The sequence below is a fragment of the Archocentrus centrarchus genome, chromosome 8, assembly GCF_007364275.1.
Source record: "Archocentrus centrarchus isolate MPI-CPG fArcCen1 chromosome 8, fArcCen1, whole genome shotgun sequence".
NCBI classification, from domain to species: Eukaryota; Metazoa; Chordata; class Actinopteri; order Cichliformes; family Cichlidae; genus Archocentrus; species Archocentrus centrarchus.
This window is the reverse complement of record NC_044353.1, coordinates 22343045-22354861: the sequence shown is the minus strand read 5'-3', so window position 1 is coordinate 22354861 and position 11817 is coordinate 22343045. Positions and strand designations below refer to the sequence as shown.

The 11817-nt window shown below is 38.8% G+C and overlaps 1 protein-coding gene across 1 annotated transcript; it reads right to left on the bottom strand.

Annotated features, from left to right (window-relative positions):
- Positions 1 to 2522: 2522 nt before the first annotated feature.
- Positions 2523 to 11501, bottom strand: atp5pd (ATP synthase peripheral stalk subunit d). The gene is made up of 5 exons (XM_030735765.1): positions 11235 to 11501; positions 5931 to 6027; positions 4035 to 4106; positions 3642 to 3704; positions 2523 to 2836 (listed from the first exon to the last, which is right to left on the bottom strand). Exons 1-5 carry the CDS (start codon positions 11354 to 11356, stop codon positions 2705 to 2707), a joined length of 486 nt encoding a protein of 161 aa, XP_030591625.1. The 5' UTR covers positions 11357 to 11501; the 3' UTR covers positions 2523 to 2704.
- Positions 11502 to 11817: the final 316 nt, after the last annotated feature.

Genomic DNA, 11817 nt, shown 5'->3' with positions numbered 1-11817 from the left:
CAACCTGCTTGCGCTGCGCAAAGTTAAAAAGCAGCATGACGGAAAAATCCACAACACTACAGAGCTGAAATCCTACAGGGGATGAAATAAAGACGTTTGTGGTCTCATTTCTCAAAAACATTGCCTGTTTTTTATTTTTCCCTCTGCTTTGTTTTTGCCAATAATTTATTCTCACAGCCTTAGAAGCAAAAATGTGGAATTACTTCAGAGTTGGAGCCTGTTTCCGTTTTTTTTTTTCCTTTCTTTTTTTTTGTTTCTAGTTGAAAAAGCTGTTTTGAGGCTGCATGCACAGGTGGCAGCAGCGTCACGCTGAGTTTACCCAGTTGCAGAATGAAGAGATTAATGCTCGGTGGTGGATTTTGGAGGGATTATCAACACTCCACTGTGGAATATCTAACTGGGAGAAATCAGAGTGCATCAATGAGGCCAAGGAGCTAAAAAGGCCAAACTGTTAAGGATTTCATCCTTATGTTGCATGGCTTTACAAATAGACAGTTGCATCATTTGTATATGGTAAAATTAAGCAAAAATAATTTAAGATTTGGGAGCTGCAACTCAGAAGACAGAACAGGGTGTCCATATATTAGAGGGTTGGTGGTTTGATTCCTAAGTCATGCACATTGAAGTGGATGAATGTGGCTCAGAGAGCTTTGAGTAGTCAGACTAGAAACATAAATGCCAGTACACTCATCATTTTTGTTTTTTCCGTTTAGTATTAAAATCCTGTTAAATCGGCTTCTATTGTGCAATCTATCACAGGGAACTTATATTAGGGTCTTATATTATTATTGATGGAAAATACCCTTTCAGCAATTAAACAATTTGGAAAGTCAGTTAAAAGAAATGTAAGCAAAGTTGATGCTTAAAGATTATCTAAAGGCTGCTGTGTCCTGTGGCACAGTTTGGAGACCCACAGTGTTTAGCTTGTACATGTTACCTGACTGCTAATTGCTCATTTTAAAATCATTTCCTACCATTTGTATGCAGATGGCATCCAGCTGTTCTGTTCTGCCATCAAATATTGGATAAATGCTCAAATTCTACAGTTAAATTCTGACAAAACAGTGACTCGGATAGCACCGTCCCAAAAAATAAAACAATGCCTCGGATCCGCAATTTCTTCTGTTGCATCCAGCTTACGTAACCTTGGGTTTATCCAGGACAGTTCCCTGTCTTTTAGAGTGTCATGTCAGGGAGCTCACTTGATCTCTTCATCTCAGGAACGCCGCTAAGTTCATATGTGTTGTTTCCCAGGTTGAATTATTCATGCTTTTATCTTTTATTACTCCCTAATTAACCGTCTTATCTTTAAATCAGTTGCAATCTGTCGAAAATGCTGCTAGAGGACTCACATCTCTCCAGGTTTAAAATATTTTCACTGGCTCTCTGCCAGCTTTGGAGTCAGTTTTAAAATTCTTGTTTTAACTCTTAAAGCTTTGAATGTGTCTGACCTTTTTTTTTTTAAAAAAAATGTATCTGTTTCATTATGTTGCTTTTATTTATTTATTTTTTGTGGTGAGAGACATTTTTTGACTTTGTGAAAGGTGCTTTATAAATAAACTTTACTTACTTGTAGAAGTTTGCAAATAGTTGGGTATGATTGAGCAGTTATTTTATTTCATTAAAAAAATAGGCCTGAACGTGGAAAAACGCTACGATGGTCCTTCACATCTTTGACTTTTTCAGCCAAATGACGCCCCCTACAGGAACCTGCAGTTTCTTGACGCAGTAGCTTGTTGTCCTCAGACAATGACAGCGTCAATGTTGGGGTACATTCCTGTACTTATACCATTAAGCCTGCACTGATGGACCGAGCTACATACAGCATTAACCCGCAAACCAAAGCCATAATAATAGTGCAGCGAGAGCACAGAAAGCGGGCTTTATGTTTAAAGTCTCTCTCCAGTCCCAGAGAGACTGCTCATATTTCCATCTGTGGTGAAATGTGGATTTATGCTGTAGTCATAACAAAGCCTGAACAAGACTGACACTGCATAATAAAAGGGTTGGATGATCATTTGTTCTGCAGACAGAGCTGTCCACAAACTGACAGATTGCTTGACTCTGTCTAATGTAACAGTGTATAACATGTATTAATACATCACAGCTGTATTTCGTTACACATGTGAGTAAATATACAATGGGGAGGAGTTGTGTCTGTTTTTCCTGATGCAGGAAACTAATGAAGACGCATCCTCAGAGGCAACACTGACCCGTCACAGGAGGGAAATCGTACTCTTCTTTCTGCTGCGTGTGACTTGGCCGAGTGTGTACTTAAAAACTCATCAGTGTGTCCACAAGGGTCGGGTTTTCAGTGAGAGCTGGACGATATTTCATACCAAATTTAGAAAGAAAACACAGTCAAAGGTATCAAGTTGAGTTCATGACGCCTGGGAAGAAATCCTGTAATAAAATAACAGTTGTTTGCCTGTGAGGGATCCGTGAGGTTGTTTAGAATGGGACTGTGAGCACTGATGAACTGTAACACTTTTCAGTGACCACAAAAAGAAAGACAGATGAACCATGTTTTCAGAATTTAATTTGGGGAATTAATTGCACCAAATTAGGAGGAAATGAAACAATTACTCCCAGTCATCCACTGAAAAAACTTTACAAACTCTACAGAAGCTGTAAAAAAAAAAAAAGAATTACACACACTGTACAGGTTTTGCTCAGCATATGGAATATGAATCACACGGTGCATTTACAGCTCAGCAATGGGCTTATGTGGCCAATAAGGATGCTTTTCTTTATCCAGCTTTGTTTCTGGGAATGTGTCATTCAGGTCTTCAGTCGTCATCTGGTCAAAGGGGATCATGTTGTTGAATTTGTCCAGCTGGGGAAGGAAGAAGAGATGATTAGGAAAAAACAGAAACAAGTATCTAATAAACACTTGTGCACTTCTGCATAAAGGCTGTTTAGCTGGATCCTTCATGGTGAACCAACATTACTTTGACCTCTGTGAATACATCTCTTACCACCGCTACCCCTGACCAATTCTAAAGCCTTAGTGCCTTTTGGAGAGAGTGAGGGTGATTCTTACTTTAACTCTGTAACTCTGTTGGGTTTATTCATCATATAGTGAATTTTGACATGTGTGGGATAAATACAATAGATACAAAGAACCACCTAGAACCACCTGCAGAAATTAATATGAAACAACAATCATGGCACACCTGGTTGCCTAGCAACAACTATTGTTTACACACATTTGATATGAAGGCTGCTATAACATGAGCCACAGCTAGTTAGATAGGGGACTGCAGTGATGAATATTTACTGCAGGGCTGAATGGGTCGAGATGGGATGCTGAGCTGCGGCAGAGCAGAGAAAACGGGGCAGAACATGAGACTGGACGCGTGGAGAACCGAGCAGGTTTCTCACTATCGAAAGCTGCTGTGCTCACAGATAGCTTAAATTTGTCTTAACACGTCACTTTCCACTTTTGCCCCTGAAGAAAGGAACAGAGAACGTGACAGCAGACGCCCTTTCCCGTGCTTCTTCCTGTTCCTAATCATAAAACACCTTTAGAAGAGGTTTGGAGTTTGGGGAAGCAGGATGTTATGGCCCTGGCTATATATAACAAGTTAAACCTCATAAACAAAAAACCAAACAAATCAAATCAAACTTATTTGTCTCACCTCTTTCTCGTACTGAGCGATACGAGCCTTGGATGCTTCAGTGTAGGCGGTGGCTGTTTTGCTCTGGAAGACGACAAGTAAACATTATAAGAAGTTTTTTTCAGAGTTTATACGGCAAAATAGAAAATATTTAACAATAATTTGAAAGTACATAATAGCTGCAATGCCCAAAACACATTCTGGATTGTACTTTTACTTAAATGGCTTACCATTGTTGGTTGTTAAATGTCAAACACTCATTCACATGTTCATTACTTGGGATTATGTTGAGCTTGAATTTTTCAAAGTATTGTCAAATAAAAAAGTACTGTTTCAAAACTAAACGTCGTCCTTCCCAGCTTTATGCTCACGATGGGACACACATGTACTCATATTCACTGTCTTCAGACTCACCGCTTCCTCCTCCTGAGCATTGATAAGTGCTGTCTGCGTGTCTACAGGCTCCGGTACCTTCAGGGCATTGAACTGAGGGACAAATCGAGTTAAAAATTTATGAATGCAAGTGATCTGAATAGAACACAGAGCAGACCAGTAAAACAGAACATCCTGTGTTTATATGATAAAAACAAAACACCCAAAATGTTCTTATTACAGTCTTATAACACTTAACGGAATTAACAAAAAGTTTCCACCTGACCTCCAGCTGATTTTCTTATGCACAGCAACTTTTGTATGTTAAATGAAGACATGAATAATTTTACCCTGACATTATAAAAATTATAGATGAATTATCTATGGGTGGGTCAAACAGCAGCTTTTTTTTTTGCCTCATTTTTTCCCCAGTTTTTTCAAGCATTGCTTCAGGAGACAGCCACGTGATTTTAGTTTTTAAAAAATGCTCCTGACCTCTATTAAAAAACTGAAACTGAATCAATTTTTCCTTTTGCTTTGGTTGAAATTTTCATACCTACTAATTTTTCCAGCTCAGAAATGCTGGAAAAATCAAGCAAATAAAAAAAAAAGAAGAAAATTTTCAATCCACCCCTATGTCTTCAAGGGCCTGTAACTGGAAAATGTTAATAATATAAAGTTTATTTTTTGTATTATATAAAATATACAAGTTATTGTTGCTGGGTGGAGATTAAGAACAAACCAGTTCTGAGAGTCATGCGTGAGGCACTGATTTTCCATGGAACGCTGCAGATTAGTTTTCACTGATTCCAAAAATGTTGGGACACTGTGTAAAATGAAGTTTAAAAACAGATTTGCAGATCTCATAAATCCTCATTTTATTCACAACAGAACTCAGAAAACATATCAAATGTTTGAACTAAGGTATTTTCCTATTTACCATTTTCATGAAAAATATTAGCTTATTTGGAACATGCAACACATCTTACACAGACATATCAATATGGGGGGGGGTAAGCAGCTGTAGGAACACTTTGTGACTAATTAGGTTAAGCAGTAACAGGCCTTAGAGGCACAGAGTTTCTCATTAGTACAGATGGGCAGAGGTTCACCAATTGCAAAAAAAAAAAAATAGACAATTGTATAATAATGTTCTTCAACTTAAAATTGCAAAGAATATGAATATCTCATCATCTACAGTTCATAGAAAATCTGGAGAAATCTCTGTGCACAAGGGACAAAGTTTAAAATCAATACTGGATACTCATAATCCTCAGGCATTAAAAACAGGCATGATACTGTCATGGAAATGACTGCATAGACTCAGTAACACTTCCAGAAATCACTGTCTGTGAACACAGTTCCCTGTGCCGTTCACAAATGCAGGTTACAGCACTATCATGCAAAGAAGACTATATGTGAACATGATCCAGAAGCACTCCTCTGGGTGAAAGCTCATTTAAAATGGACTGAAGCAAAGTGAAAAACTGTTCTGTGGTCAGACAAATTGAAATTTGATATTCTTTTTGGAAAACATGGGTTCGCCGCATCTTCTGAACTAAAGAAGAGAGGCACAACACAGCTTGTTATCAGCCCTCAGCTCAAAAACCTGTATCTCTGATGGTATGGGGGCGCATTAGTGCCTATGGAACTGGTGGCTTGCACATCTAGAAAGGTGCCATCAGTGCTGAAAAGTACATACAGGGTTTAGATCATCTGCTCCCATCCAGATATCTGTTTCAGGAAAGGCCTTGCATAGTTCAGTAGAAGTTCATAGTAGAAGAGTCCGGGTGTTAAACTGGCCTTTCACCACCAATTGAAAACATTTGGTGCATCATGAAATGCAAAATAGAACAAAGAAGACATAGGGCTGTTGAGCAGCTAGAATCCTATAACAGACAAGAATGGGACAACATTGTACCTTAAGGGTAGACTTACTTTTTTTTCAAACTCATCCACCATGCCTGCTTTAGCCACAGCAGATCTGTAGTAGCTCCAGTCAATGGCAGCAGGTTTATCAGGCAGAGAGGTGAGTCTGTGAACACACAACAAACACCTTACTTCCATCATAGACAAACAGACAACCACTCAAGCTCACATGCATCTAATTTAGAATAACTGGTTAACATAATATACATTTTTTGAACACCTAGACTAAAAACCTTCTTTCTGTGATGTTGATCAGCCTTTGGATATAAAAGTAGTGATTATTATGTATACCCACTCATAACATGCAAGGTCACAGGGGACCATAGTCTATCCAAACACTCATGTAGACAGACAACCTCCTATTATTAAAACCTGCATGTCACCACCATGCCTTCACAGGTGTATTCTGGGTATACTTAGCATTGGGGCTGGGTGATATATAGTGTTTTTAAGAAATATCGATCCAAATTATCGATAGTATCGATACAATGCTGGTATTGGTATTGAACAATACTAACAAGACAGGATCGATACTTTAGTTCGTTTGTCTCCCGTTGTCACAGTTGGGGCTGTGTTCTAAGGGGTGGACCCAAACGCAGGATGCGGGAGACAGAAAGAAACTAAAAACTGCTTTATTCGCAGGTGACTTAGATAATACAAAAAACAAAATACACAAAACCTGATACCTCAGCCACAGCAGTTTTAAACACGAAGCCTGGGAGAAATACTAAGAGGGAGAAAACACTAGACAGGGAACACAGAGGCATGCTGTGATGATACAGTATGTTCTCTGAAAAATACAATAAATGGTTGCATAAATAGAGTTTTCTAAACTGCTACCTAGTGTTGTAGTCAAGACCACCTAACCCGAGACCGAGACAAGACCAAGACCAGAGGGTATAGAGACCGAGGCAAGACCAAGACTTTTAGGGTCCAAGACCGAGTCGAGACCGAGACCAATGCCTGATGCTATATGACAGGGGTAGGGAACTCCAGGCCTCGAGAGCCGATGTCTTGCAGGTTTTAGTTGTGTCCCTGATCCAACACACCTGAGTCAAATATAGAAGTCATTAGCAGGACTCTGGAGAACTTGACTGCAGACTGAGGAGGTAATTCAGTCATTTGATTCAGGTGTGCTGGATCAGGGACAAATCTAAAACCTGCAGGACAGGTTTTAGATTTGTCGAGGCCTGGAGTTCCCTACTCCTGCTATATGACATAATATAATGTGAAAAATGATAAAAATCACTTCTCAAATTGATCTGAAAGATCCACATTCCCATAAAATCACCCTGATATTAAACACTCACAGCTCAAATAAATGTAACCATCTTTATTTAATACTCCTGGGTGACTTCCATCATTTATCACAGAATGTAAAACAATTATTCATAGTTCATCACAATACTCTTAACTGTTCTCTGCCTTTCATAAACAACACATAAAGTTATATTGTTTTTAAACCAACAACAATCTTTAGAAAAATGTGCACTATTTCAAAACCACATAGCTAAATGTGTAAAAATGGCAAAACAATCATCGACAGTAAGAACTAAAGCTACAGGTTTCTCTCATATACAGATTAAAGGTGCAGTATGTATCTTTTAATAAAAAAAGTCAGTTTTTTACATATTTGTTAAAACTGACACCATGTCAGGACAGTATGAGACAGATAATCTGTGGAAAAAATTGAGTTCCTCCACCTCCTGCATGAACTGCTCCCAGTCAAGAACAACCACTCAGAGCCAGGAGGAGGGTCTTAGCACTGTCAATCACTCCTCTTGTATGTACTGCTCAATGTAGTTGTGTGCGATACTTCAAGATTTGGTATCGATTTGATGCCAAGTGAATAGAGGGCCAGTATCACCGATACTGATACCAATACTTTTTAATAATTATGAAGAATTTTCATGAAATTTAACTGGTTTGAGATTTTTTTCCTTTGGATCATTAATTAGTTAAAACCCTGGATAGAACTGGGCAAGTTTATATGTAAGTAGAAAATACTTTATCAAAATAAAAGTTATTGTTCTGAAACAATAAAACATTAACAAAACAATTTTCCCCATACATTGATGTGCAATGAAGTGTACCAAATCATCACTCAAGAACAAATGCAAACTGTTTTCCAGGTAGATTGTTCAGAAAGTATAATACATAAATTTAATAAAAATGTCCCTTCATTCACTAATTTTCTAGATTTTTTTTCTTAAATAAACAAGATGTACAAATTTAAATCTAATTTTGCTTTAAATGTCATTGTACATCCTGTATAATGACAATAAAGGCATTCTATTCAATTCTAAATGTTTCATAGCAAATTCTTTTTTTTTTCCCACGTAAAATATGTTGTGTCACATGACAGTATAACAAACCACTGTGGCGAGGGGAGGAGCAAAGTGTGCCTGCTCTGTGCTGTGACAGGAGCGACACTTAGACAGTCAGCCTGCATCTTTGATGAAACCGCAGCACTGCATGCAGGAGAGAAACTGAAGCCAAAGTATCGACCTCATTACACTGATATTGATCAATACCAATATCAACATTGGTTTTGATATTATCGATATTAGAATTGATCTGCCCACCACTAGCTCAATGTACTAATGGTGGAGAAACAACTTACTTATCTGCCATCATTGGCAGCCATGGTAACTACAGGGTTCAAGCGAGAAATACTTTTCAGCCCAGCCCTAACGCTAATACTAATCAGTAAGCTAACGCTAAGCACTAAATGCCGCTTCCACTTGTTAATTGAGTGACGGGGCCTACGATGTAACTGGAAACCACCTCTGAAGCCTAGGCAGTAATCACAGTCTTTGTGGACGTGTAGTTACATTTCTCAAGATGCATGTCAGGATAGGTTCAGAGAGGATTTTCAGTTATGTACAAAGGACCAATACAGAACTCTAAATCAGGACTTATTAGATTGATAGAGTGATACATTTTGCATATAATACAGAAAAGATACATTTATGTCATGCATAATGTGCTAGGAACTGTAGTTTTTATTCTTGAAGGCCTCTCATAGCTCCACTGGTGCTGAAAACTAATGTTTTAATTATGGCTTTCTGAATACAAGCTGGACTGCAACTATCAATTATTTTAGTAATCAAATATTCAATTTATTACTCTGTCAATTAATCATGTAATTGGATAAGAAATAAGTTTTCATTTTAACAGTTCGTCTGCATATTTTAACTTCCGTACTGCAGATGTATCTCTTTGTGAAACAAACAGGGTGGATGGAGCAGCTACAAAGTTCTCTGTTCTTCATGCTGCTGATCAGGTGGTTGATGAAGAACCTCCAGCTGTTTTCCAGTAAAGGTTTTAAGGTGGTTACAGGAACAAGAGCTCCTTTCACTCCACCTGAGCTCACGGTCTCTGCCTCTTTGCAGTTGCTGTGCCTGTGCAGTCTGACTGCACATAAAACAGCTGCTGTTGTGTTTTTGTTATAAAACTGGGGGCTGTATGAGCTTAATGCTGTAATGCTTTTTATTCACAAGCATTATCCAAATTACGTTTCTACTGCAGCTCTATTTTTAGTCCCTAATCTTAAAGATAAAAAACATTTTGACGGAGCCTCTCGGTACTGAAGGGGGTGGAGGGGGGCACGGAAAGATTGCTAGTGCTAATGGCAGCCCCTGCTAGCAAACTGTGGTTATAGATCGTTCTGGTGGCTACAGCTGACATAAAGAAACAATAACAGCTGACATTCTCTGCACAACACACGCGCGGACATTCAAACACGCACACTCACAGCACAGAGCAGTGAAGGCGTGGAAAAACTTCTAAGCAATGATCCACTCTGTTAAAGGGTCGTTTTTTTTTTTTCCCCAAATGAAGGAAATTAGTTGAAGCGACGGAGAACTAACGTGGATGAAATGCTCCGCTTACACGGAGACACCTGTAGAGATAAAAGGAAACATCGAAGCAACAAATTTGTGTCGAGGATTTTTAATAAAGAGATTGAGTTAATGCAAGAATCGTTGCAGCGCTAAAATTTGCATTAAATTTTCAGTTTTTGTATCAAAATCCATGAAGGTTGGTATTTACCTTTCATGCTGGGATTTTTTTTGTTGTTGAGTAGGAAGCATTCAATAAAAGCAAAGATGTTAACAAATTAACTGAACAATATTCTGGCAATTTAGTGATATTTCCAGAGCTGTTGTCTTGACTGGTCTTGAAATAAAATCCCGAGTCCGCAATGTCCGAGTCCGTGACAAGACCAAGACCATCAAAAAGCGTTCTCGGGACCAAGACCGATCTCGAGTACTGCTACCCTTGCAGGTGTCCTTGAACCCAGCCAAGTGAAGGAAGTGGAGTCAACTCTACAGAAAGTACAGCATATTGCCCCTACTGGGAATCTTACCCTTACCTTATCAACAAAAGTGCTGATTGCTAGCAGTTTGCTAAATCAAAACGCACAAATCAAAACATAACCAAACCCCACAACACAAGAAAAACCCTAGAACAGACAGAATAAAGCCAGAACAACACACATAGGGTCAAATTGACCCCGGACCACGACACCTGTAAGTTAAGTGCGTTGCTCCTGGACATCAGAAAGCATAGACATACATACATAGACGCCGCATTGAGCCCTGACACGTACGCCAACATATGTATTTACGGAGCTGACTAAAATCCTGCTGACTTAAGGATGGAATTTTGTTCAGTCTGTTTACATGTTTTGTTATTTGGACAGAGTACTAGATGTACAGGTGTACACACAGGAGGAAGCACTTTCCAGTGAAGTAGACTTCACCAGACTGCCTTTTTAAAGAATAAGTCAGCCTTTTGCTGTTTTGCTCTGTATCTTTTCTGTTTACATTTTAATAGCACAGCTGTGAGTCTTTTTTATAGAGGAAAAAAGCAATAATTTATTTGAGGAGCATTATTATTTAAATATTTTTGAGCAATTTCTAATGTACATCTACAGCTGAATGTTAATAAAAGTGCCCGTGTGACATTTGGGACATGTAGCTTTGACTCATTAGTGCCTTTTTGTTTATACCTTTTGGGAAGAAAAAATATTGAGATATAGATCGCATATAGCCATTCAGCTAAAAAATATCGAGATATTACTTTTGGTCCATATCGCCCAGCCCTACTTAGCATACAATGCCAAAAACAAATGTAGAAGTGGTCTGAATAAGGTTATTACAGTTAACTACGTACTAATAAATAACACCAAACATTTATAGTACGGGTGCCAAAGGAGAGCATACTGGTGACTTCAGATCAGGATATTGAACGGCTGCAATGAGTCTGTCTCTAAAATGCTGGAAGAAGGTTTAAAGTGTGACTACAAACTTGGCAGCGATAGCATCACTTCGCGTCTTCAGGTTGTTGAACATGGTCCTCTGGTTGGGTGGTACCCGCTCTGCAAAAGCCGCCCAGTCAATGGCCTTCAACGCAGCTCGTCTCCCAGCCATGTTTAGGAATGTGTGCGCCGAAGAGGCCCAAAAGACCGGGGACTGGCAGTTAATGATGCTGCTTTAAGCTCCTGGGTTAAATTTTGTTCGGTACCCAAACTCAATACTCACACAGAGGAAACCGGCTTCAGAGTGACTGGCCGCCGACAGGAAACGGAAGTCGATTAGACAGTTTACCAGCCACTAAGGCTGTGGGGCAACATTGCCATCTACTGGCCGGAGTGTATAAGGATCATGAGCAAAGTTTTTTTTTTTTTTTTTTTTTTTTTCGTTCTCTGTTTAACCAGCTGCTTTTACACAGCTGTTTTTTTTTTTGTTTTTTTATTAAACATTTGAACAAATGTACAGAATCATGTGGCATGTATACACAATAAACACATCAGGTTTTACATACTTAAGGCACACAATGATATATAAGCTAAAGATAATACTTCACACGTTAAACGGGGAAAGAAATGTAA

Excerpts from the sequence above, each read along its gene's own strand:
- atp5pd (XM_030735765.1), bottom strand. The coding sequence starts at position 11,356 with ATGGCTGGGAGACGAGCTGCGTTGAAGGCCATTGACTGGGCGGCTTTT. Across the intron at positions 6,028-11,234 it reads AGTGATGCTATCGCTGCCAA|ACTCACCTCTCTGCCTGATA; the intron begins GTTTGTAGTCAC and ends GTGTGTTCACAG. Across the intron at positions 2,837-3,641 it reads TCGCTCAGTACGAGAAAGAG|CTGGACAAATTCAACAACAT; the intron begins GTGAGACAAATA and ends TTCCTTCCCCAG.